Source organism: Triturus cristatus, chromosome 9 (assembly GCF_964204655.1).
Source record: "Triturus cristatus chromosome 9, aTriCri1.1, whole genome shotgun sequence".
In the NCBI taxonomy this organism is placed as follows: Eukaryota; Metazoa; Chordata; class Amphibia; order Caudata; family Salamandridae; genus Triturus; species Triturus cristatus.
In genome coordinates, this window is record NC_140592.1 from 1,025,117,093 (window position 1) to 1,025,141,078 (window position 23,986).

General features: G+C 47.2%; 1 protein-coding gene across 3 annotated transcripts in view; it reads right to left on the reverse strand.

Annotated features, from left to right (window-relative positions):
• The window catches only part of YLPM1 (YLP motif containing 1), an 820,959-nt gene that overhangs the window by 628,144 nt on the left and 168,829 nt on the right, over positions 1-23,986 (reverse strand). For 2 of the 3 annotated variants that reach the window (XM_085626748.1, XM_085626747.1), the window contains exon 4: positions 14,774-21,985. In XM_085626748.1, coding sequence (XP_085482874.1) covers positions 14,774-21,985 — 7,212 coding nt within the window. Of the gene's footprint in view, positions 1-10,996; positions 12,136-14,773; positions 21,986-23,986 lie in introns of those variants that run through there. The other variant, XM_085626749.1, reaches the window with a different exon arrangement.

A 23,986-nucleotide genomic window follows, 5' to 3' on the forward strand; every position in this document is an offset into this window, starting at 1 on the left:
CTAAATCTTGTCCTGACTTATATGTGCTCCTTTTGAGCCTTTGCACATTGTCCTCTCAGGCTCTTTAAAATCAAGAGAGCCTTTCCCGTGGCTATCACATCAGCCCGGAGGGTCAGCGAGCTTCAGACTTTATCATTGAAGCCACCATACTTAAACATGTACCAAGGCCAACTGGTGCTTCACACAAGAGCTTTCTTTCTACCGAAAGTAATCACTTCCTTTCATGTAGGCCAATTTATCACTCTGCCTACATTTTACATTCTGCCACATACCTTTCAAAAAGAAAAGAGTTCACCCCCTGGACCCAAGAAGAACCTTGTCGTTCAACCTTAACCACACGAGTGTTCCAGGTGGACAACCAACTCTTCATGGGATATTCCAGAGTGAAGAAATGACCAGCCGTGCAGGAGCAGATCTGTAGATGGATTGTGCTCAGTATAGAGATCTGCTACACATTGGCCAGAAGCAACCCAGGGGACTTGTGTGCTCATTCCACCAGAACTAAAGCAGATACCACTGCGGTAGCATGCAGAGTTCCAGTCCTTGGTTTCTGCCAGGGAACATGGGCTTGCTTGCACACTTTCACACAACACTACTGCCTGGACATTCATGTCCATCGGGACAGGCATTTTGTCCATTCGGTCCTGCAGGACTTCCTCATATGAAATTGGGCCGTAGACCCATGACCAGAAAGTTATTGGTTCAAAAAGTGAGGAATCTGCGACTATAAGTCTATCAGATGAACAAGTTACTTCCCTTCGGCCTATCTAGCTACAGATTCTTTACCGACCCAACCATCCTCCCTGCTATGACAACAGATTACTAGTGACAGGGCTGTTCCCCTTTCAGGGCCCTAGTTTTCCACACCTGTGGTCCATGTTCTTCATGGCCGAGCTCCAGGACCGGAAAATTGCGAAAAGAATCTGACATCCGCACGCTGGGGTGGAGCCTTTATGGGCATCACGCACACAGACTACGTCACACAGCCAAAAGACGCCACCTACCTGTGCGCAGGGTGCTGCTCAAGAAACTTTTCCAGATCTTGTCCAACAATTGGAGATAATTCAAAAGGTAAGGAATCTGCGGCTAGATACAGTCTGCACCAGGTAAGGTGTTACCGAAGGTTACTTCATTACATACTTTACTTTCCTTCAATTCCTAAGCAGATGTTGCTCAAGGCTACAGCATGGATTCTTTGTAATGCCAAGGACACTGCAGCACCTCATTTTAAAATATCAAATCAAAAACTCTAGCAAGCAGTTGAGGAAACTACCACATGGGAAAAAGGCTATTGCGACATATGTTCCAAAATAAAGATCACCACCTCTTGCGTAGAGAAACACTTATGTAGTGATCCAAAACAAATACAGGCAACTTCAGACCTGCTTTCATGAACTTTTGGGATTTTACTTTTGTAAAAACGAATACGCAGTAACCAACTGCTCTTTCCAGTAAGGCTGCTTGGGGGCACAGTGACACTGCTGATGCAGTGGGAATTGAGAAAAATTAAATCAAAATCTACAAGCTTCACTTGAAGTCAGGCATATTGTGTAATAGAGAAAACACTCTTTATGTATATAAATATTTCCTAGACATTTTCTTTCTGAAGACATGGAAAATGCGCAAGCAAACAATTAATAAGCTCATGGAGTCCAGTTAACTGGCAAAGGTGCCAACAGAACACTGAAACCCCCCCCCCCCCCCCCCCATTTGTCTGCAGTGGGGCCAAAAGTGGGGTCCATAGATTCAGGCAAGTTTGAGGGGCCACTGGCAAGGTATTTTTAAGTGAAGGTATCATTGAAGGATGGATAGCCATGACACCAGTGGGGTCTAGTATGAAAAGTTATAGATGGGTGCAGGACAAACCGCACCCTCAGCAGCTTCAACATATTAAAGCGCAGTAATAAATATAGGAATATTAGTGGACACACCAACACCCCATTTGAAAAGTTGCAACTATGAAAATTCTCACTCCAAATGAAAAAAAACAGCTTAAAGAAAGGGAATAATGAAAATCCAGGAAAATTTTCATATCATGAACAGGTCAGAAGCATAAGAAAACCGTTGTGAACGGTAAAGAGCCAGCTGAATCTCCTCATAAGGATATATTGAAATGTATGCAGCTATATCTGCAGTTAAGAGGCCACTTTAGGGAATAGTAATTTGGTAGCAATATTCTGAGAGCTGTGCTACTAACAGTTGCTGCTTGTACAAGACAACAGGACTTATATATAATGACATCATAAATTACTACAATTACACAGCAGTCAACTATTTCAGTTGGCATAGTTTGAGGCATAGAAAGGACAAGCCTTAGACTTTAGAATTGGAAAGGAGGCGGGGGAGACTCATTTCTTAATGTTAAGTTTTAATTCAGAGGACATGAAGGAAGGAACTAGCGCAGGGAAACCCATTAATGATTAAAGCCTTTCATGACAATCTTACTAGGCATAAAGCCCACTACGAGCTGCTTTGAGTGATGAATCTCAGGTAGAACAAAAAGTGACGTTCAATTCAAAGCATTACACCACAAATAACTACTAGAAACTGGAAGTGGGAATCAAAATGCAGGTTTCCTGAAGCTACAAAGTTTTAGTAAGAAGTTAACGTAGAAGAAATAACCTAACGTCATAAAGGGATGTACGAACTTGTATGTAGATCCTCATCTGTTAAAAGGAGAAAGAGTCCTGTGTAATAAGCAGCACCTGCCACCAGAAACACAGAGCCCAAAGCTATGAAGTTAGTTTGTAATCAAAAGTCAAGAAAATTAAGAGCACATGTTCCGACCTAAGCTATATGCATTCTTTCTACAATAGATCCAGTCTAGGAGCTATTGTGACAATACTGTAAGGTAATTTCCAATTTTGGAAATAAACACAGATAAAGGTGTGTACCTCTTCCTATACGAAACCGCAAGAATGAAAATTAATCCGTCGTGTCAAAAGAGCACAGCCTACGGTACCAGTTGCACTGGTTAGGAAAAAGGCAAATACAACCGCCATTTTTTAGACCAGATTCCCATAAGGAATATGCTACTTACCAGTATGCATCTGTTCTTGGCATGTAGAGCTGCAGATCTACACACTGTGCATAGATCGCGATCTGGTGTTGGGCCCGGATGTTGCAGTTATTTTTCTCTTGGAAAGTCTCTGGCAGTCACGAGGTATGTGTCTCCTCCTTTGGATCATATTGCGCATGGGCTTCGGCTCCATCCTCAGATTGTTTTTCGCCAGCAGGGAAATGGAGTTTTGTAAGAAACAGGAAAGATGCCCATGTGTGCTGTATCTAAAGAAGATAAACTGGAACAGATAAATGTAGCTGGGGAGGCGGGTGGGCGTGTGTAGATCTGCAGCTCTACATGCCAAGAACAGATGCATACTGGTAAGTAGCATATTCCGTTCGAGGCATATGAGCTGCAGATTACACAATGTGCATAGATTGTGTAGCAGTAACCCGTCCTAGCGGCGACCATCAGTATCTGTTGCAGTTGTTTGAAACAGTGTTTTGAGGACAGCCTGGCCCACACTAGCTTGTTGCTTAGTTTGCACATTTACACAATAGTGTTAAGTGAAAGTGTGCGGTGTAGACCATGTAGCTGCTTTGCAGATATCTAAAAGAATGTTCCCTAAAAATGCCATGGAAGCCCCCATCTTACGTGTGGAGTGGGCTTTAGGGGGAACAGATAGTGTTCGTTTTGCTTGGTGGTAGCAAATCTGTATGCATTTAACAATCCACCTATCTATCCCAGATTTGTAGATAGGTTGCCTTTGTGTGGTGGTGAGAAAGACACGAATAGTTGTTTGGTCTTACGAAAAGGTTGTGTTCTCGGATGTAGTAGAGTAAAGCTCTTTTGACATCTAGGGTGTGTAGAGCTCGTTCTGCAATGGTTTGTGGCTGCGAAAAGAATACGGGCAGTTCCACAGATTGATTGAGGTGAAAGGGAGAAATAACTTTAGGAAGGAATTTTGGATTAGTGCGGAGAACAACCTTATTATGATGCATTTGCAGAAAGGGTTCTTGAATGGTGAGTGCTTGTATCTCACCGACACTTCAGAGCGAAGTAATGGCTTCAAGGAAAGCAGTTTTCCATGTTAAAAATTGAAGCTCACATTCATGTAGCGGTTCAAATGGAGGCCCCATTAGTCTTGTGAGAATGATGTTTAGGTTCCACACAGGTGAGGGTGGCACTCTGGGGGGAATTATTCTCTCAAGGCCTTCCATGAAAGCTTTTATGGCAGGTACTTTGACGAGTGATAGATGCGGTCTTAGATACGCTGCTATGGCAGCAAGGTGTAGTCTAACAGACGTGTAGGTTAGGTTGTATCTTTTTCGGTGTAAGTAGCCTATGATGTGTTGGATAGACACATCTAAGGGGTTGACATTGTTGGGACAATAGATCACGAAACGTTTCCACTTGGCTGCGTAGCAAGCTCTAGTGGTAGGTCGTCTAGCTTCTTTAATGAAGTTCATACAGTCAGGTGGAAGATTAAGGTAACCAAATTGTAGGATTTCAGGAGCCAGATCGCAAGGTTGAGCTGAGCTGGGTCCGGGTGTCTGATCTCTCCATGGTTCTGGGTTAAGAGGTGTGGAGAGAGGTGTAACTTTTGGTGCGGAACTAGAGTGTTCCAGCAATGTGGTGTACCACGGTTGTCTGGCCCAAGTCGGAGCAACCAGGATGAGAGTTAGGGAATGTTGCTGTAGTTTGCGCACCATTAAAGGAATGAGTGGGAGAGGCAGAAAAGCGTACGTAAATCTGCCTGACCAGTTCATCCATATCGCATTGCCTTTGGACAATGGGTGTGGATATCTGGCAGCGAAGTTTGGGCATTTGGCGTTTGTGGGTGGCGAAGAGGTGTATCTGTGGTTGCCCCCACATTTGAAAGAATGGTTGAAGAACTTGTGGATGAAGTTCCCACTCGTGGATCTGTTGTGTTTGACGGCTCAACAGATCTGCAATGGTGTTTTGGACTCCTGGGACATGTGGGGCTAGGAGAAAAGTGTTTTGAGGTATGGCCCACCTCCAGATGCTCTGTGCTAGCTGAGAGCTGCAGAGTGTGCCCCGCCCTGTTTTCGGATGTAGTACATGGCTGTCATGTTGTCTGCGGACTAAGACAGCATTGCCTGAGATGTGTTTGAAAGGCTTTTAGGACTAGAAATATGGCCAGTAACTCCAGATGGTTGATGTGGAGTAACTTTTGTTGAGGTGTCCACCTGCCCTGCATGGTGTGATGTGGTAGATGAGCTCCCCAGCCACAGAGCGATGTGTCCGCTGTTAGAACTATTTGAGGAACAGTCGCCCTTTGAAAAGGTTTTTGTTGGTCCACCACTGCAGAGAGCGATGGGCACGACCGTCTACCAACACCAGATCTGTTAACTGACCTTGAGCATGGTTCCATTGGCGTGCTAGGCACTCTTGGAGAGGACGCATCGGGAGTCTTGCATGAGGTACTATGAATATGCAAGAGGCCATCATCCCTACAAGTTGCATTAACACTCGGGCTGGAAGAGAGTGTTGTGGTTCACATTTGGCGCGAAGAGCTTGTATGCTTCCTATTCTGGCAGGGCTGGGGTAGGCTAACGCTGTTGAGGTGTCTATGGTGGCAACAAGGTATTGTTGTACATGGGAGGGATGCAGATGGGACTTGGCGTAGTTTACTGTGAAGCCCAGGTCGTGAAGTAGCTGGATAGTGGCGCGAGTGTGTTGTACACACTGGTTGTATGAGTTGGCTTTTATGAGCCAGTCGTCTAGATATGGGAAGACATGGATGTCTTTTCTTCTTAGGTGTGCTGCCACTACTGCTAGTCACTTGGTAAACACTCGTGGCGCTGTGGTGACACCGAAGGGGAGTACTTTGAATTGGTAGTGGTGACCGTCCACTACGAATCTGAAAAACTTCCTGTGAGCGGCGTGAACGGGAATGTGGAAATGGGCGTCTGAGGTCTATGGTGGTCAGGAAGTCGTTGGGAGAGCAGAGGAAGCACCTGCTGGAGTGTGACCATATGAAACTGGTCTGAGTATGTATTGGTTTAGGGGTCTGAGGTCCAGAATGGGCCTTAGAGCGTCTTTCTTTGGTATGAGAAAATATAGGGAGTAAACTCCCTTGTTTTGTTGGTGGGTAAGAACTAGTTCTATTGCATTTTTTGTAGGAGGGAGATTACCACCTGCTTTAGAAGTTACAAATGTTCCTGTGACATTGTGCGCTGTCTGGATGGAATGGTTGGGGGGGGGGGGAGGGGGGTAGATGTTAGCTCTAGACAGTAGCCTGATTGAATTATTTGTTGCACCCATCTGTCGGAGGTGATGGCAGCCCAGGAAGGAAATTGTGGCGTCTGCCCCCTACTGGAGTGGAATAGTCTGGGGGAAGTGGAGGGAAGTCACTGGGTGGGGGTGGAGGCAGAGCGGGAGGTGTTAGTTTTGCCTCTGCCTTTGTTGTCGTTACCCCTGTAACTGCCTCTTTGGTAACCCCTAGTGAAGGTGGATTGGGTAGGGGTTTTGTAGGAAGTGGAGGCGCTGTCAGAGGAGTAGCCTCTGTTGTTGCTTCTAAAGGAGGAACGGCGAAAGGAGCACCTGGGAGCTTGCGACTGCAAGGCTCCCATAGATTTTGCTGTGTCTGTCCTTTTTCATTTTTTCGAGGGCTATATCGACATTAGGGCCAAACAGAGGTTTCTCATCAAAGGGGTGGTTGAGGATGGAACTTTGAACCTCAGGTTTCAACCCTGAAATGTGTAGCCAGGCATGCCTACGCAGAAGAATGCTGGTATTTAATGCCCTGGAGGCGGTGTCAGCTGCATCGAGGGCACAACAGATGGAAGTGTTCATGATGGTTTTACCCTCTTGAATCAATTAGTTGGCCCTATGTTTATACTTGTCAGGGAGGTGTTGCAATATTGACCCTAGCTCATCATAATGTGCCCTGTCATATCTGGCTAGGAGCGCTGGGGTGTTAGCGATACGCCAGATGTTGGCCGCTTGGGACGCCGCACGTTTGCCAGAGGCGTCTAGGAGTTTAGACTTATCTGGCGGGGGAGCCTCACCTGATGCCTGGGAGTTGGCACGTTTCCTCGCATTGGAGACTACCAGAGTCTAGTGGTGCGGGCCTTAAATGTAGGGTGGATCTGTTGGGGCGGCCTTATATTTTTTCTCAATGTGTGGGTTAATGACCCTGGCCCTAACTGGGTCTTTAAAGACCTCTGGTGCGTGCTTAATAACCCCCTTAAGCATTGGCAGAATTGAGGTGGTCCTCTGTGCAGTGTCAAATGTATCTAAGAGGAAGTCCTCCTTTACGGGGACTGTGTGGAGATCAACCCTGTGGTAATGAGCAGTCCTATGGAGTAGCTGGTTAAAGCCCATGTCCTCGGGTGGAGGGGGGGTCTAGAGGGGTAAAGATCGTCCTGCGGCACGTCTGGAATTTTGTAGTTGTCCCATGGGTCTAGGGAGCCCGTAGGAGTATGGTCCCCTATTGGATGGTCATCCACTCCGTCCCCTGTGTCGTAGGGGATGTCATCATCCTCATCTGGAGATTGTGTGGGAGAATGATGGGGCGGGGGAGGCGGTGAATGAGGAGGAGGAGGTGAAGGAATCCTTAAAGGGGAGGTAACGAAGTCTCTCCTTTTTGGTGGTGGAGCTGGTGCAGGCTTGTCCAGTGATCTTTTTCTGGCGCTAAGCGTCAAATGCCCAGTCTTTGGATCCTTTGCGAGGGTTTTTAGGTAAGGATCAGGACAAAACAGTTCCTCTGTAGGGGGCAGATACTTTGGTGACGATGGTGTCAGAGCCGTGGGTTTTTTAGGCGTCGATTCGGCACTGGTTCTTGGTTTGGAAGTGTCTTTTGACTTACTCTGTTCCGAGGTGGGTTTCGGCTTCGAGGTGTGGGAGTCTAGGCTTTTCGCTCGGCTCTGAGGAGGTTATCAGTGCCGAGGAGCCGGTGCCAGTCTATAGTGCAGAGGGCTTCGGTGTCAAGCTCGGCACAGAAGAGGAAAGGAGCGTTTTCTTTTTCGGTGCCAGTGTTGATGAGATTTGTTCGGCACCGAGGGTAGGCTGGCTCGAGCCCGAGCTGCCTGAACGCTTGATGGGATTCTTAACCAGGCCCGAAAGCGAGGTATGGGAAGCAGTCTTTTGGTGCATACTTAGGCCCGAAGGTGTGACCGAAGCCTTTTTCAATGGCGTGGAGGGGGGTTTAGGGCCGGGGTCGATGTCTGTACTCACGCCCCTCTGTGCCGGAGTGATGTCCTAGACGTCGGAGTCAGCTTCGGAGGCGCTGACAAGGCCCTCTTCGGTGTGCTGTTGTTCTGGAACATTAACGCCTTCTTCGAAGATGTCGTCGGGGATCTAAATCAACGAGTGAGCCTTTGTTCTCCTTGCTCATCGGTCTCGGATCGTCTTCTTCGATCGGAAGGAGGCGCAAGCTGGACAGTCCCTTGCCGCATGTTCTGGAGAGGCAAAGGTTGCACACCTCATGGAGATCGGTGTGGGGAAACCTCGACCCACATCGAGGACACTTTTTAAATGGTGTCCTTTCCATCAGCCAGGACCGGAGCCCAGGTAGGCCCGAAGGCCTTCGTCAACGACCGGAATTGAAGACTTCGATTGTTGAGTCGCGTCGTGTGGAAAACGTAATCTAGACCATACCGAAGGGAGAAGGATTGCGCGCCGTACAGGAAAACTGGAACGGTTCCGAACTGGAGTGTGAACACATCCGAGCCCGATGGCGGAAAAAAACAATCTGAGGATGGAGCCGAAGCCCATGCACAATATGATGCAAAGGAGGAATCGCATACCTCGTGACTTTCAAAGACTTTCCGGCAAACATCCAGGCTCAACACCAGACGGCGAAATATGCACAGTGTGCTATCTGCAGCTCATATGCCTCGAACATTAGTATTTTTTAGGGAAACCACTGTAGCTTAAGATATCCATTTTGAATCGTTAAAGGTTCAGAGACTCCCAAGTGAAGCTAACAAGTTTGCTCAGTGGGTTCACATGTAATTGCAAGCATAAACCCTAGAAATTCGAACTAGACTAGTCATTCTTCTGAAGCCAAGGGTACCATTAAATTGGCCGCATATAATACTTGTGACATTCATACAAAAAAGCAAAACTATAGTAATAGTGCTAATTAAAAAGATTATAGTTTTATGGATATATGCGCTAGTCCGTGCCAAAGTCTTCGATTAACTTCCTGAAGGCAAGAAGGAAGGGAGAATAGATCCTTTGTCCAAAGTAGCAGAGCTCATTACTAATGCAGGCAGCAGTTAAGAAATCAGCATTTTAAAGACGTGAAATGGGCAGGTGTGAATAGACACTTTCAAGATAACACCTACAGCACATGGTCTAAACTTACATTGTTAGCAGTTGGCCAGATCACTTCATAGAGTTAAATCCCGAACTGGCTCTTTAACCATCAAAAGTGTGTCAAGACAATTACATCAGGGAGATCTAAACCATCAACAAACACCTAACTGCAGCAGAAGCCATGTAAAGGTTGCTCAAGCAGAAATGACAACCCAGGTTATCACGGTAACAATAACTGGTCGACATTCGGATGCTATGGGGCAAACTTCACTACAAAGCACCAGCCAAGATAAATAGGGACTGGTAAGATCAGACACTTTAGAAAACCCGACTAGAAGATGACCGACAGTTATCGCAGCTGGAGAGCCGGACGCCTTAAAATCAACCAAAACTAAGCAAAAGGAAAAAAGGAAGGGGAAAGGAAAGGTAGAGCCGCTGAAGCCAGTGGAATGGAGAACCAGAGACAAGGACCACTGACCAATAGCCAATCGTCTCAGACCTAAGAGTTTACAACAAGCATCAACAATGTCAATAGGTACAACGTTAAAGGAATGTTGTATAATAATGTGAAGCTTTACAAGTAAATATGGGACTGTATTTGTGTATAAGCAAAGGACTGTAGATTAATACTGGTGTGGCTAAAAGATCAGGTGACAGTTGCACTGTCAAGAGATCGAATAATCCATGTAGGTTAATAACTGCAATCTTCACATTTGTGCAGCTGCTAGAGAAAAACACAAATCTAGTTAACTAATACACATCAATGGCATTACAATTGTGTGTGCCTCAAAGTTCAAGCTTAGGCAGCTGTATAAATAAAATGATCAGAAGGGGTAGCTTTTCTGTGGAAGCGCACAACTTCTGTCCAATCAAAACATGTAATCCTGGCTTCCAACACGTGGGCAGAACTAAAGCCCCTCTAGTGATGCTCACAATTATCTATTGACAGCTGAGCCGTCAAGCAGACCATAATGAGTAGACACTGTTGAGGAAAAGCATATACTCCTGAACAAGCCACAAGTTTCTTTCTACAATTCTGGGGAAAATAATTCCTTGACGGAGGGCTATGGAGCTTCATTATCTTAACTTACATACAAGAAACGGTAGAATGTAGGGTATGGTTTTGATGGAAACTTGGAACTTTGTGGAGGTTTTTCTTTTTAAACCGGGAAAAAAAGGGGGTGGGGTGTACAAATTCACCAGACTTCCACCAACAAATCTGAAGTTAACAGGAGCATCAGGAATAAGCAAGTGTGCTGCTGCCTTGAGCCGTTTCACACTTGGGTGGGTTACCTTGCCCGATATTAGCAGCAGGAAGTACTGGAAAACATCTCCACTGGCTGCCCAGGTCTTCGGGGGCAAGGCCCCACGAAATATTACCTTCTAAAGAGAAATGCTTGATTGGTACCTTTGAGTGAAGCCCTGTTTCAACATACACAGAACCAGTTTCAAAAAGGGAAACTTTGCACTAAAGAGCATTATTTGGGTGGAATGAATGTTGCCCCAATGTAATTTGCCTATTTAGCTAAGATACTGCAGAAAATATGTTTTTTTAAACATGCCACAAAGTGGCAGTGTACAAAATGTTAACCAGGAGGTGGGCAGTAACAGCCACAATAAAGTCAATGTACTTGTCATTAAAGCATCAGTCATATCGAGAGTGGGCAATATGATGTTCAGTAAAGGAGGATCCAATAAACAAGACGGTTTAAGGTTTGAACCAAGACTGTTTATTTTCATAAAATAAAAAACAAGTACTACAGTCAGACAGATTTACCAAAAACAGTCTAAAAATGAAAAATACATTCTGCAAGTTCTAATAATCTGTACCAATCTGAGATGTGATGGTTTAATTCCCTCTCTTGGCAGGAGGAAAGAACTCAACAGAAAATCCCTACTGCATACTTCAGTAATTATACCGATTAATGGTGTTGCCCTTATCCTGTGAACAATCAATCTTCCCATATCACATTTTAAAACATATTTACAACTATTTCTCCTGGATTTCAGATGGAGAATGACAAAACGTTTTGATACTTCAGATTTTGAGGAAACCGTTTAAACATTTCGAACTAACTGTAAAATATCGATATAACAGAAGGATTTTTAAATATATATGTATATCAATGGCAGTCCATTTCCGTTTACTGTGCCCTGATGGAATTCGTGTATATTTATCCAGGCTTCCTTGTAACAGACTGGAATTTCTGCAATATTCTTGACAAAAGGTAGCCTTGCTTTGCAACACAAAAGCATTAGATTTTGTAACCAGTTAGAAGGCATGTCAGTATTGGTTTGTAAGCACTGCCTATTTGGTACGTTTTCCTGACATTTCCCTCCACAAGAACATTTTCCTGCAGCTTCAGAGGTGAAATCCCGTGATGGAGTATTTGTAGCATTCTGCAACAGATTAATAAATCGTTTAGTGTTGGTTGAACCATCACATAAAATCAGTTACTATGGAACACCGATCAAAGTTTTATTTTCAGCGTTTGAATTTTGATTGGATTTAGAATGTTCAAGGCAGGCAAAAGACTTGCTCATGCAAGACTATACCTGCAGCTTTCATGTTGCAAAAGACAATACTATAATAATCTTCGGAAAAACAGTTGACAAATCGGCATCATTTGGAAACAGGCTGAGTGGAGGACTTAACGAACTGAGTACTTCAAATACCGTTCCACTGGATATATGCAACAATGGCAAAACTGCTTAATCTGTTCAGCTGTTTTAGCACCAAACTCGTCTCCTAGAATCTCTGATCACTGAATGGACTCCATCGAAAATGTCTTGCATCTGATGTGAAGCCATGTTGTGGAGATCATTTTCACAGCTTTGGTGGTCATCTTTAAGTAAAAAAAAAAAAAAAAAAAACTTAATTCTTTTGATAAACAATAGATTCCAAAAAGACTGCACTGTCTTGAAAAATTTTAAGGGCTCGGAAGACTCACACCCTTGAATGGCAAGTTAATGATTTACAAATGATCCGCAAAGAAACACTTTTGTGCAGTTGTTGCTCAAATTATATCCATGCATGCGATGGTGGAATAAATCGCAATATTTTACAAGAAAATGAGGACTGCCCGACCCAGGTCTAGAAAACAATCTGTACAAGCTAAATTCAGCAGACATCCAATATTTGGAACGCCAAATATGTTGTAAATCCCAAGAAACTGACATCTGGCTTGCTCAGTGCAGTCCAGCTAGTCATTAAGTTTTCATTTCAGGACGCCATGGTGCTCCTCTTTTCACCTCTCGTATGAGAACTGAAAAATACTTTTGACAGGTTTATTCACTATTTCATTAAATTCTGTTGGGGCAGGGGACAACATCAGTGGGAATAGAGTGCAGAAGGAGCTAAAATAAGTGACGCTGCACAGCAAACACTAAATGCCCAACTCTTTGTAAAAATTATTAGAGGAAAAGAGTTCAGCAATAGCAAATGGGACGTCTTTGTAGCAGCATTACTTGTGGAAATGAACCTAAACGCATTTTACGGGGACAGCACAAACAGTAGTGGGTATTCTGCTTCTTCTATAATTGAGTACTGTCCTGCATTCCAACTGGCAAAGAGGAAGTGTGTTGATCTCAGAATGGTACAGAGAATTATGCAGTTTTTTTTTCCAGAGAAATAAACAAATTATCCAAGTGTGGTAAACAAATCAAGAGAATTTTACACAAACCTCTTACAGACTAGAGCCATTGAATCAAGACCCTTCATACGTTACAGACCCTCATTGACAACGCAGGAAAACAGTCAATGCAGTTGGTGTCCTAAAATAGTCACAATACTATTAAAATGCATTAAAGGAAAATGTGATGCTCTAATCAGTCACCACATGGTGCCCAGGAATTCTGGTTAAGTAACTTAATATGCACGATCAATCGCCTTACTCTATTAATGCAAGTTTAAAAAAAAAAAAAGTTAAGACCACCAGGACAACTAAGCATCTAATGGCCTAATACATAAAGAAATGAATAACAAAAACATCAATTTTAACATGCAGTAAGGGAGACAATAAAACTTAAGTAAAGACTTGTTCAGCCACCAGTCGAAAAATCAAAGCATTTCTAGACTGGAACAGCTACCAGGCTCCTCGGTCAGATTTGGTGTAGCACTGCTCTAATGTCTTGATTGAATGTCTTCAGCTGTACCAGGCATTGACCATTAAGGGACTACGAATTAATGGTGTAAGCGTTTTGTTCTGGTGGCGTTTCCTGGAACTTTAATTTCAAATACTTTTACAAATGTGTTTGCTTCATTTTCAATGTTGCATGCACGTCATTGCAGTGCAATTGAAGAGAGTCGTTAGTGAGATCATCTGGGATCACTAAAATAAGTGACATCACACTGGAAGCAAGCTACCAAAATGATCACACTAACTCACTTGCATGAAAAATTTGCATTTTCATAGATTTACTTATTTTGACTAGCTAGCAAACTTAAGATTATTCACTCTCCAGAATCTCAACTAACTTTGTTCTTGCTGGGCTTTTTTGCACTCTATCAGACCAGTGAATTTACCTACAGGATGAAATATGGTTTTATATGTGACTGATGGAGCACCCACCTCTCCAGACCAATAATTTGAGAACAAATGAATAGGTCATTATAAATACAACCACAACAGTCAAAGAGCAGCAAACAAAATACCAGTATCCACACAACCTAACTACACATAGACTTTCACAGTTTCCACATATAATCAATTGCCTTCAAAATGGTCTGCAGTGGGACTGCTTCATTCCTTACGCAAAGCACAACCTCGTCAAATTACCATGTAAAAGAACAGCACTTCAGATTTTCCTGAGTGCATTTAATCACGTTCTGTTTCTGGAACAAAGTCTAACAGCGCATGTGGAAAGTACTGCTCAACAAGTGAAGAGACTTATACCCCGCCCATAAAATCTAGCGATTATGCACCTTGAGGCACTGGTTATAAACGAAGAGTAGGGCTATCAAACTTTAACTGACATACTATCAGGACTGACTGAAGCTTTCATTACGCTTTATAAAAAGTTTAACTTTCACACTGACTTATGGTACACAAAATTTAAGCAATTCCCCCAATTACGCAGTCTTTAGAGCACACTAGTCTATGGCTTACAAAGTTTGGGTAGACCTTAAGGGAGGAAAAATCACCTCACATGGAGTTAAACTATGGGTGAAAATGTTATTACTGGTTCCATCCAGCCAAAGGATACTATTAAGGTAACATGGATTAGAGGCAAAGGGAGATAAATAACTGAGCAAGCCCCTCCACATCATGTAAACCCCGCACACAATTCACACTAAGCAAATCCTAAAGCAAGCATGCTCTGCAAATCTTTACAAGAGGTTCACTACTCAATCCCCTTGAAAAAAAAGCAATCATGGATCCACATAATCTCAAGTAGCACAGAGCAAACTGTTAAGAATCCATTCAAAATGTAAAATACGGGCAGGTCAATCTGCCTTGACAGAAAGCAGAGCACACATCTCACCGTAGCATTTTCAACTCCTGGGCAGCCTTCAAGATTATCTCATGCTGCCTCTGGCTTAGGACCATTGACCCCGCCATGGCTGGTGGTTGCTCAGGGTCCAGGTTCATTTCTGCTTCAGGTAATGCTGAAGAGTGCACAGCAGGACCTGGGGGAGGCAGAGGTGGTAACGGAAGAAGAGGATCCAGGCGGCCCTCAAATCGATCTCTGGTTTCTGGCGGATACCATCTCTCCCCCAACCGGTCTTTGTCCCAGGGCCTTTCTGGTGGATAATCTTGACTTTTTTCCTCATGCCATGGTCTATCTGGGAACTCTCGAATCCTTAAGTCTCTTTCATGACGGTCTCTTTCATACACAAAGTCTCTGTCTCTCTCCTCTCGCCACCGATCCTCCCGAAATCTGTCCAAAGGTGGGAGAGGAGGGAGAGGGGACAAAGCTCTAATTGGCGAGCGTGAACGGAGGGGTGAAAGAGAGCGTAGGGGTGGAAGAGGTGGCAGGGGTGGAAGAGGTGAAAGAGGTCGCAGAGGAGACAGGGGCCTGCGAGAGAGGGGTGCCACTGAAGGATAGTTTCTATCATGATGGAAGCCTCTATCTCGAGACCCAGAGAAGTCTCGATTAGGGTTCTGACTGAACCTTTCATATGGTCTTTCATATCTGTCCAAGTCTCTACCCAAATCTCTCTCTCTCTCTCTATCATCCCACCATGTATCACGGTCAAGTTCATGAGGTGCAGAGGGACCAGTGGGACGAAGTGGCACTCTCTCTTCCCTGCTGTAGGGATCACGAGGCCCTTGCTGGAAATTTGGATCTTGCTCTCTCCAATGCGGCTCTTTCTTCCAGTCTTGCATTCCTTCTTGTCCCAATGGAAAATCTCCTCTTCCTCGAACATCAAAAGGGACATCAGCTGGTACTCTTTCTTCTCCAAGCCATGGTGCTCTGGGAATACGACTCGACTCCTCTCCATGCCTTTCATCCATTTCATTTGGTCTAGCCAATGGAAGTCTCTCTCTGGTCATTTCTGGTCTCTTGTCATGAGCACCGTGTCTTAAAGGACTCACATCATGACTCCCCGATTTCAAGGGGCTCCTTTCACGATTTCCTGTTCTCACTGGGCTCCGCCCACGATTACCCATCCTTAAGGGACTCCTACCACGAATCCCCGGTCTCAAGGGACTCCGGTCTCGAATTTCAGCTCTGATGAGGCCCCTGCCATGACTATTTTCAGGTTTTCTGTCCCGACTATCTGATCTTGCCGGATCTATGCTCCCTCCTGTCACCAGGCCTCGGTCCATGTTGCCACCCATCAGCGGCGGCCTCTCCATGTTGCCACCCATCAGTGGGGGCCTCTCCATGTTGCCACCCATCAGTGGGGGCCTCTCCATGCTGCCCCCCATCAGTGGGGGCCTCTCCATGCTGCCCCCCATCAGTGGGGGCCTCTCCATGTTGCTGCCCATCAGAGGAGTTGGTCCCTTGTTGCAACCACCAGTGAATTGTCCTTTGTTCATTTGACTACCAGGCATTAGCCCCATGTTCATTCCTGCAGCAGTTGGGACCTTGTTCAAATTGCCAGCAGCTGATGTTGCCTTGTTCAGACTGCTATCCATCATTGGGCGTTTGTTTACATTGCTGCTTGCTGTAGATGAGCCTTTATTTGAGTGGCTGTCTGTAGTGCCTGAGCCCCTGTTCAAGTCCCTCTCTGTAGCACCTGGTGCCTTATCCAAACTAGTGACCGTTGACAATGGCTTGTCCTTGCTACTGGCCAATGGGGCAAAATCTTTACCCATACTAATTCCAGATACTGTGCAACTGTCTGAGCTGCTGGCTCTTTTAGTCTGGCCTTTGGTGGAACTGCTTCCTCCTGTCGATGGACCCGTGTTACCAGTGCTGCCTGCTACAGGGCTCTTGCTTGAACTGCCGCATTCTGCAGGGCTTTTGTCAGATATATTAGTTGAAAGGCTTTTATCAAAAACACCCCCAGCTGGAGAGCCCTTATCGGAATTACCACCGGCTGTAGGGTCCTTGGTTAAATTACCACCTTGTGATGCAGAGTTCTTGTTCAGAGTACTGACGGCATCCTCGGACTCACTGTTCAGACCACCACTTGTTGCTGGGACCTTTTTGGGACCACTGATTCCTGCTGCTGTTGGAGCTGCTGCTGTTTGGCTCTTGCTGGGACCGCTGCTGCCTGCTTCCGTTGTTGGGCCCTTGCTTGGACCACTATTGCCTGGTGATGGTGTTGCTCGACCCTTGCTCAGACTGCTACCTGTCGATTCAGTTGTTTCTGAGATCTTACTCGGACCGCTGGTGCCTGCTGCTGTTGGCCCTTTGCTCTGAATGCTACTGCCTGCTGTTGTCGGACCCTTGTTGGGACCGCTGCTCCCTGCTGCTGTTGGGCCCTTGGTCGGACCGCTGCCATCTGCTGTTGCTGGGCTCTTGCTTGTACCGCCGATTGTTGCTGGGCTTTTGGTTAGGCCAGCAGTTGCTGTTGGGCCCTTGCCTGAACCCCCAGCTGTTGATTTTGGTCCCAAGCTCAGAGCACCACCCACCACTGGGACCTGACTCTTATCGTTACCAGATTTTGCTGAGCTCTGGTCTGGTTTTTTTTCAGTCTGTCCTTTATCTGAAGTGCTGTCTACTTGGCTCTTCTCCAACCCCCCACTTGCTTTCTCTGGAAGCTTTTCTGAACTTTTCTCTAGTCTCTGAGTAGTACTGTTTGAATTGCTGCCTGGTCTTGCAGAATCCTTGTCAGAATTGGTGTCTTTTTTGGTGGAGCCCTTATCTACGCTACCTGTTCTAACAGGACCCTTTTCGAAGTTGCTTTCTGTTTTTTTGGAACCCTTATCAGAAACACTATCTGGCTTATCAGGGCCCTTTTGAAAAGTGTTACTTTGTCCCTTATCATGACTGCCTTGTCTTGTGGGGCCTTTGTCAAATGTATTGCCAGGTCTACCAGGAGCCTGATCAAATAGGCTTCTAGGTTTGTCTGGGGCCTTATCAAAAATACTTCCAGGGCGGTCAGGGGCAGGAGGCTTGTCAAATATGCTTCCAGGACGGCTAGGGCCAGGGGGCTTGTCGAATATACTACCAGGTCTGTCAGGGGCAGGAGGCTTGTCAAATATGCTGCCAGGCCGGTCCGGGGCAGGAGGCTTGTCAAATATGCTGCCGGGGCGGTCCGGGGCAGGAGGCTTGTCAAATATGCTACCGGGGCGGTCAGGGCCAGGAGGCTTGTCAAATATGCTGCCAGGGCGGTCAGGGCCAGGAGGCTTGTCAAATATGCTGCCAGGGCGGTCAGGGCCAGGAGGCTTGTCAAATATGCTGCCAGGGCGGTCAGGGCCAGGAGGCTTGTCAAATATGCTGCCAGGGCCAGGAGGCTTGTCAAACATGTTGCCAGGACCAGGAGGCTTGTCAAACACGCTGCCAGGGCCAGGAGGCTTGTCAAACACGCTGCCAGGGCGGTCAGGACCAGGAGGCTTATCAAACACGCTGCCAGGGCGGTCAGGACCAGGAGGCTTCTCAAACATACTACCTGGGCGGTCAGGACCAGGCCTGTCAAGGTGGCCACCTGGCCTACCCAGAGGATTGTCAAAAAGACTGCCTGGCCGGCCTTGGGGCTTGTCAAAGAGGCTGCCCGGTCGGTTTTGGGGTTTTTCAAAGAGGCTGCCAGGCCGGTCCATGGGCCTGTCCAGCAAGCTGCCAGGCCTGTCCATGGGCCGGTCCAGCAAGCTGCCAGGCCTGTCCATTGGCCGGTCCAGCAAGCTGCCAGGCCTGTCCATGGGCCGGTCCAGCAAGCTGCCAGGCCTGTCCATGGGCCGGTCCAGCAAGCTGCCAGGCCTGTCCATGGGCCGGTCCAGCAAGCTGCCAGGCCTGTCCATGGGCCGGTCCAGCAAGCTGCCAGGCCTGTCCATGGGCCGGTCCAGCAAGCTGCCAGGCCTGTCCATGGGCCGGTCCAGCAAGCTGCCAGGCCTGTCCATGGGCCTGTCCATGGGCCGGTCCAGCAAGCTGCCAGGCCTGTCCATGGGCCGGTCCAGCAAGCTGCCAGGCCTGTCCATGGGCCGGTCCAGCAAGCTGCCAGGCCTGTCCATCAAGCTGCCAGGCCTGTCCATCAAGCTGCCAGGCCTGTCCATGGGCCTGTCCATCAAGCTGCCAGGCCTGTCCATGGGCCTGTCCATCAAGCTGCCAGGCCTGTCCATCAAGCTGCCAGGCCTGTCCATGGGCCTGTCCATCAAGCTGCCAGGCCTGTCCAGCAAGCTGCCAGGCCTGTCCATGGGCCTGTCCAGCAAGCTGCCAGGCCTGTCCATGGGCCTGTCCAGCAAGCTGCCAGGCCTGTCCATGGGCTTGTCAAAGAGGCTACCTGGCCGTGTTGGACCTTTGTCAAAAAGGCTCCCTGGTCGCATAGGACCCTTGTCAAAATCTGTGCCTGGTCTGTCTGGGCCCTTGTCAAAAAGGCTACCTGGTCTTGAGGCAGAGTCCAAATTAACACCTGGTCTTCCAGATCCCCGTTCTATATTCATGAGTGGCCTCACTGCACCTCTATCCAAGCTGCCTGGCCCCCCCAAACTTCTATCCCAACTAGGTCCTTGTGCATCTCTATCAAAGCTTTCTGGTCTCATGGGGCCTCGCTCAAAATTGCCTTCAGGCCGCATGGGGCCATGCTCAAAGCCCCCATCCGGGCCCAGGGGGCCACGCTCAAAGCCCCCATCTGGGCGCAGGGGGCCTCTATCTGAACTGCCATCAGGTCGCATTGGGCCCCGGTCAAAGGAATCATCAGGTCGGAAGGGGCCCTTATCAAAGCCATCAGGTCGCATTGGGCCCCTATCTAAATTACCAAGTCTCATGGGGCCCCTATCCAGATTACTGCCTGGAGTCACCAGGCCTTTGCCCCAATTGTTTCCAGGTCTATCTGGACCTTTGCCCCAATTGGAACCCATTCTTTCGGGATCATTCTCCAAGTTGCCGACTGGTCTTGGTGGGCCTCTATCCAAAACACTTCCTGACATGGCTGCACCTTTATCCCAATTTGTACTTTGCCGTAAAGGACCTTTTTCCCAACTACTGTCCGGGTCCTGATCAAAATCATCTTCTGCTTGATCTGGATCCTGTTCCCAATTATCTGGTGGATTATGGTCCTCAACCCAATCATCATCTGTTTGCATTGGGTCATTTTCCCAGGGGCCAACAGGCCGCCTGGGGCCTTGATCCCAAGGACCACCAAGGCGCCTTGGACCTTGATCCCAGGGGCCACTCTGACATCCACGGCCAGCTTGGCTTCCAGGACCCTGGTCCCAAGCCCCGTCCGGCCGCTTCGGTCCCTGGTCCCAAGCCCCGTCCGGCCGCTTCGGTCCCTGGTCCCAAGCCCCGTCCGGCCGCTTCGGTCCCTGGTCCCAAGCCCCGTCCGGCCGCTTCGGTCCCTGGTCCCAAGCCCCGTCCGGCCGCTTCGGTCCCTGGTCCCAAGCCCCGTCCGGCCGCTTCGGTCCCTGGTCCCAAGCCCCGTCCGGCCGCTTCGGTCCCTGGTCCCAAGCCCCGTCCGGCCGCTTCGGTCCCTGGTCCCAAGCCCCGTCCGGCCGCTTCGGTCCCTGGTCCCAAGCCCCGTCCGGCCGCTTCGGTCCCTGGTCCCAAGCCCCGTCCGGCCGCTTCGGTCCCTGGTCCCAAGCCCCGTCCGGCCGCTTCGGTCCCTGGTCCCAAGCCCCGTCCGGCCGCTTCGGTCCCTGGTCCCAAGCCCCGTCCGGCCGCTTCGGTCCCTGGTCCCAAGGCCCATCCGGCCGCTTCGGTCCCTGATCCCAAGGCCCATCCGGCCGCTTCGTTCCCTGATCCCAAGGCCCATCCGGCCGCTTCGTTCCCTGATCCCAAGGCCCATCCGGCCGCTTCGTTCCCTGATCCCAAGGCCCATCCGGCCGCTTCGTTCCCTGATCCCAAGGCCCATCCGGCCGCTTCGTTCCCTGATCCCAAGGCCCATCCGGCCGCTTCGTTCCCTGATCCCAAGGCCCATCCGGCCGCTTCGTTCCCTGATCCCAAGGCCCATCCGGCCGCTTCGTTCCCTGATCCCAAGGCCCATCCGGCCGCTTCGTTCCCTGATCCCAAGGCCCATCCGGCCGCTTCGTTCCCTGATCCCAAGGCCCATCCGGCCGCTTCGTTCCCTGATCCCAAGGCCCATCCGGCCGCTTCAGTCCCTGATCCCAAGGCCCATCCGGCCGCTTCAGTCCCTGATCCCAAGGCCCATCCGGCCGCTTCGGTCCCTGATCCCAAGGCCCATCCGGCCGCTTCGGTCCCTGATCCCAAGGCCCATCCGGCCGCTTCGGTCCCTGATCCCAAGGCCCATCCGGCCGCTTCGGTCCCTGATCCCAAGGCCCATCCGGCCGCTTCGGTCCCTGATCCCAAGGCCCATCCGGCCGCTTCGGTCCCTGATCCCAAGGCCCATCCGGCCGCTTCGGTCCCTGATCCCAAGGCCCATCCGGCCGCTTCGGTCCTTGGTTCCAAGAGCCATCAGGCCCTTTGGGTCCAGTATCCCAAGTGCCATCTGGGTGCTTTGAGCCTTTGTCCCAGTCACCTGTGGGTGGTGCCAAGCTCTTATCCCAGTTGCTAAATGGTCTAGCTGAACCCATGTCCCGACTGTCTGCCTGAAGCTTGGCATCACCAGGCCCAGAGATGTTTGCAGCTCCTAAAGGCCCCCCCATTCCTGCAGCTCCTACTGCAGAAAACCTAGGTGCATTAGATGTTGGAAATGGCTTTTGATTCGGCGCTGCAAAAGGTGGAAGAGATTTAGATAAATTGTCAGTGTTTTGGGGATTCTTGTTCCAACTTGAAATTCCAGGAATATCTACTTCCATTTTTGTTTCTGTCTGAGAACTCTTTCCATCATCCCTTGATTGGAAAAGGAGAGGTGGTTTTGATGCAGAGTCTGGCCCTAAAAAAGGGGGAACCGAACCAGATGTATGAACGTCCGAGTATTCATTAGATTGCTCTTGTGTTTCCATGGGCTCAGGTTGTTGCTCTTCTTTTGCTGCAGTCGTTTCAGGCCCTCTCCACCATAATCCTCCTGGGGTGAAACTAGATGAGCGCTGTGTGTTGCTCTGAGGATTGCCAAATCGTGATGTTGGCCACTGCTCTTGCATCGGGCCTCTCACACCAGGGCCTGGTAGGCCAGGAGGCGGTACGTCAAACCGTGGCCCTTCAAATCGTACTGGGGGCTGTACACCTCCACCAGGTGGTCCATCAAGTCTGCAAAAAAAAAAAAAAAACTCAGTGCCAAGATAGAGAACAATCCAATTAAGGTATATTAAGAACTAGACTTTTTACAAGACTCCCATTGATCATATGCACAAATTGTTTTTTTTTCTTTAAATCACAGCAGCACAAAATGCATAATCATTAGCAAAAGAATTCCATTCATTATCAACTTAATCTGCATGAATATGAGCCACTAAAGTAATGCTCTAGAAAAAGCAAACCATGATCAAAAGGGAGGAACAAAATCACAAAACGTTTTGTATAAAGGCAAGCTTAGCATGCACTCAAACTAAAATTTATTTGGAGAAAAGTAGTTAGACATTTTTTTTGTTTTTTTTAACTGACCAAACCTACTTTTATTTCATTTAATTAAGAGCGAAATGAAAGTTTCGTAACCACTGAATCTTCAAGAGGAAAAACCTACACTATAATTTATGGCAGCCTACGAGCACCACTGTTGCCTGCATGTAATAGTTGCTCTTTTATGCTCTATGCACTATCTTGGAAAAGGTTTAACAATACAGCAGGTAACTCTTAAGTCATCCTGGCAGTCATGAACACAATAGCAGGCATCGAAAAATCCACTCGCCATGTCGAGTGAAAGGTTATCAAGTCGAGCTATTTTTTTTAGCATTTACTGACCTTGCTGGCGAGTTAATTCAAACTGAAAGGAACAGGTGTTCTGTTCATTAAGTGAATGAGCAATAATGAGGCCTTTAAATTTGGGTTTTGTCTATAGACATTTCCTGTCTGATAAAGGACAAAGGTCAAATACAAGTTTCTCGTTTACTAATAGTTACTTCTCTGTTCCTAGAAAAAGTTTTTTTTTACTTCTCTTATTGTAGTTAGTGTTTTTTTGTCAAGTGAGTTATCTGACAATGATTGTGAAACAAAACGCACTAAAAGGTCAGTTTTTTCTCCAACACAATATTTAAACAGCATGTAAATTAATAGTTCAGTTACTTCAAAATATATCAGGATTTATGAAACAACTTTTTTTGTAATTCAGAAGTGTAAATTCAAAGATTTACATAGGAGCAAAACAAATCAACACATTACTTGATTTGCAAATGACATTTGCAGAAACTCGATTTCCAGACATTGTACACTGAATAGTTTTAAAACCACACGTCAGTGGGAAATTCAGCGGGCCTTAAAATGAAAACTCTGCTGATTGCAAATGACAGTGTGCTGCTACATCATGCTTTAGTTAAGTAGTTAATAAAAGTGACAGTTTTAAACATGAGTTCAGAAACGTTTCTGCCCCTGCATGGATGACAATGCTTTAATGAACTGAGGAAAGTCAGCGGTCATGTGCATCTTATATGTGGCTAGATTTGTATTATATATAGAGCAAACGTTTAGTCTATTAAACCGAACAAGAGATTTACGTACAGCAGACATGCTGAACTTGCGTATTTGAAGGTGCTCTCATGTGATAATGAAAATGGTGTCTCGGTGGATTAAAATACTTGACCAGGATCACAATTTGAAACCAGTTTATGCGTCGAGCATTATAATTAGGTTGAGTAGATCTGTTAAGTCACTAAACCTGCAGGTCTAGTAACATTTTTAGGATACGGAAGCCTGAATAAAACAATTCAGTGGCAAAATATCACTTGGTCCAAAATATACAATTGGCAACCTAATGCTTTCTGAAACAGCAATAGGATGTGGTAAAAAAAACAGAGAGTGACAAATCACCTAATCATCATTTCCGAAAAGTAGATTTTCAGAAGATCATTGCTTTTAGTGTTTAACAAGGATATATTGTAGGAAGCTGGGTTTGTTGTAGTAACCTGTGAGAAAGTGCCATCTTTCTTGCATGGTATGCCCACACTTTTTGCTAAATTGCTGAATGTACTTCGATTGAGTGTGTCCTGGACTCCTGCCAATCAGGTGCCAAGGGCCTATGTTCCTTCCCTAAAAACCACAAACTCAAATCGGCAAACCCTGGCCACATGTCAGCACCTAGTAAATGGTACCCTAGGT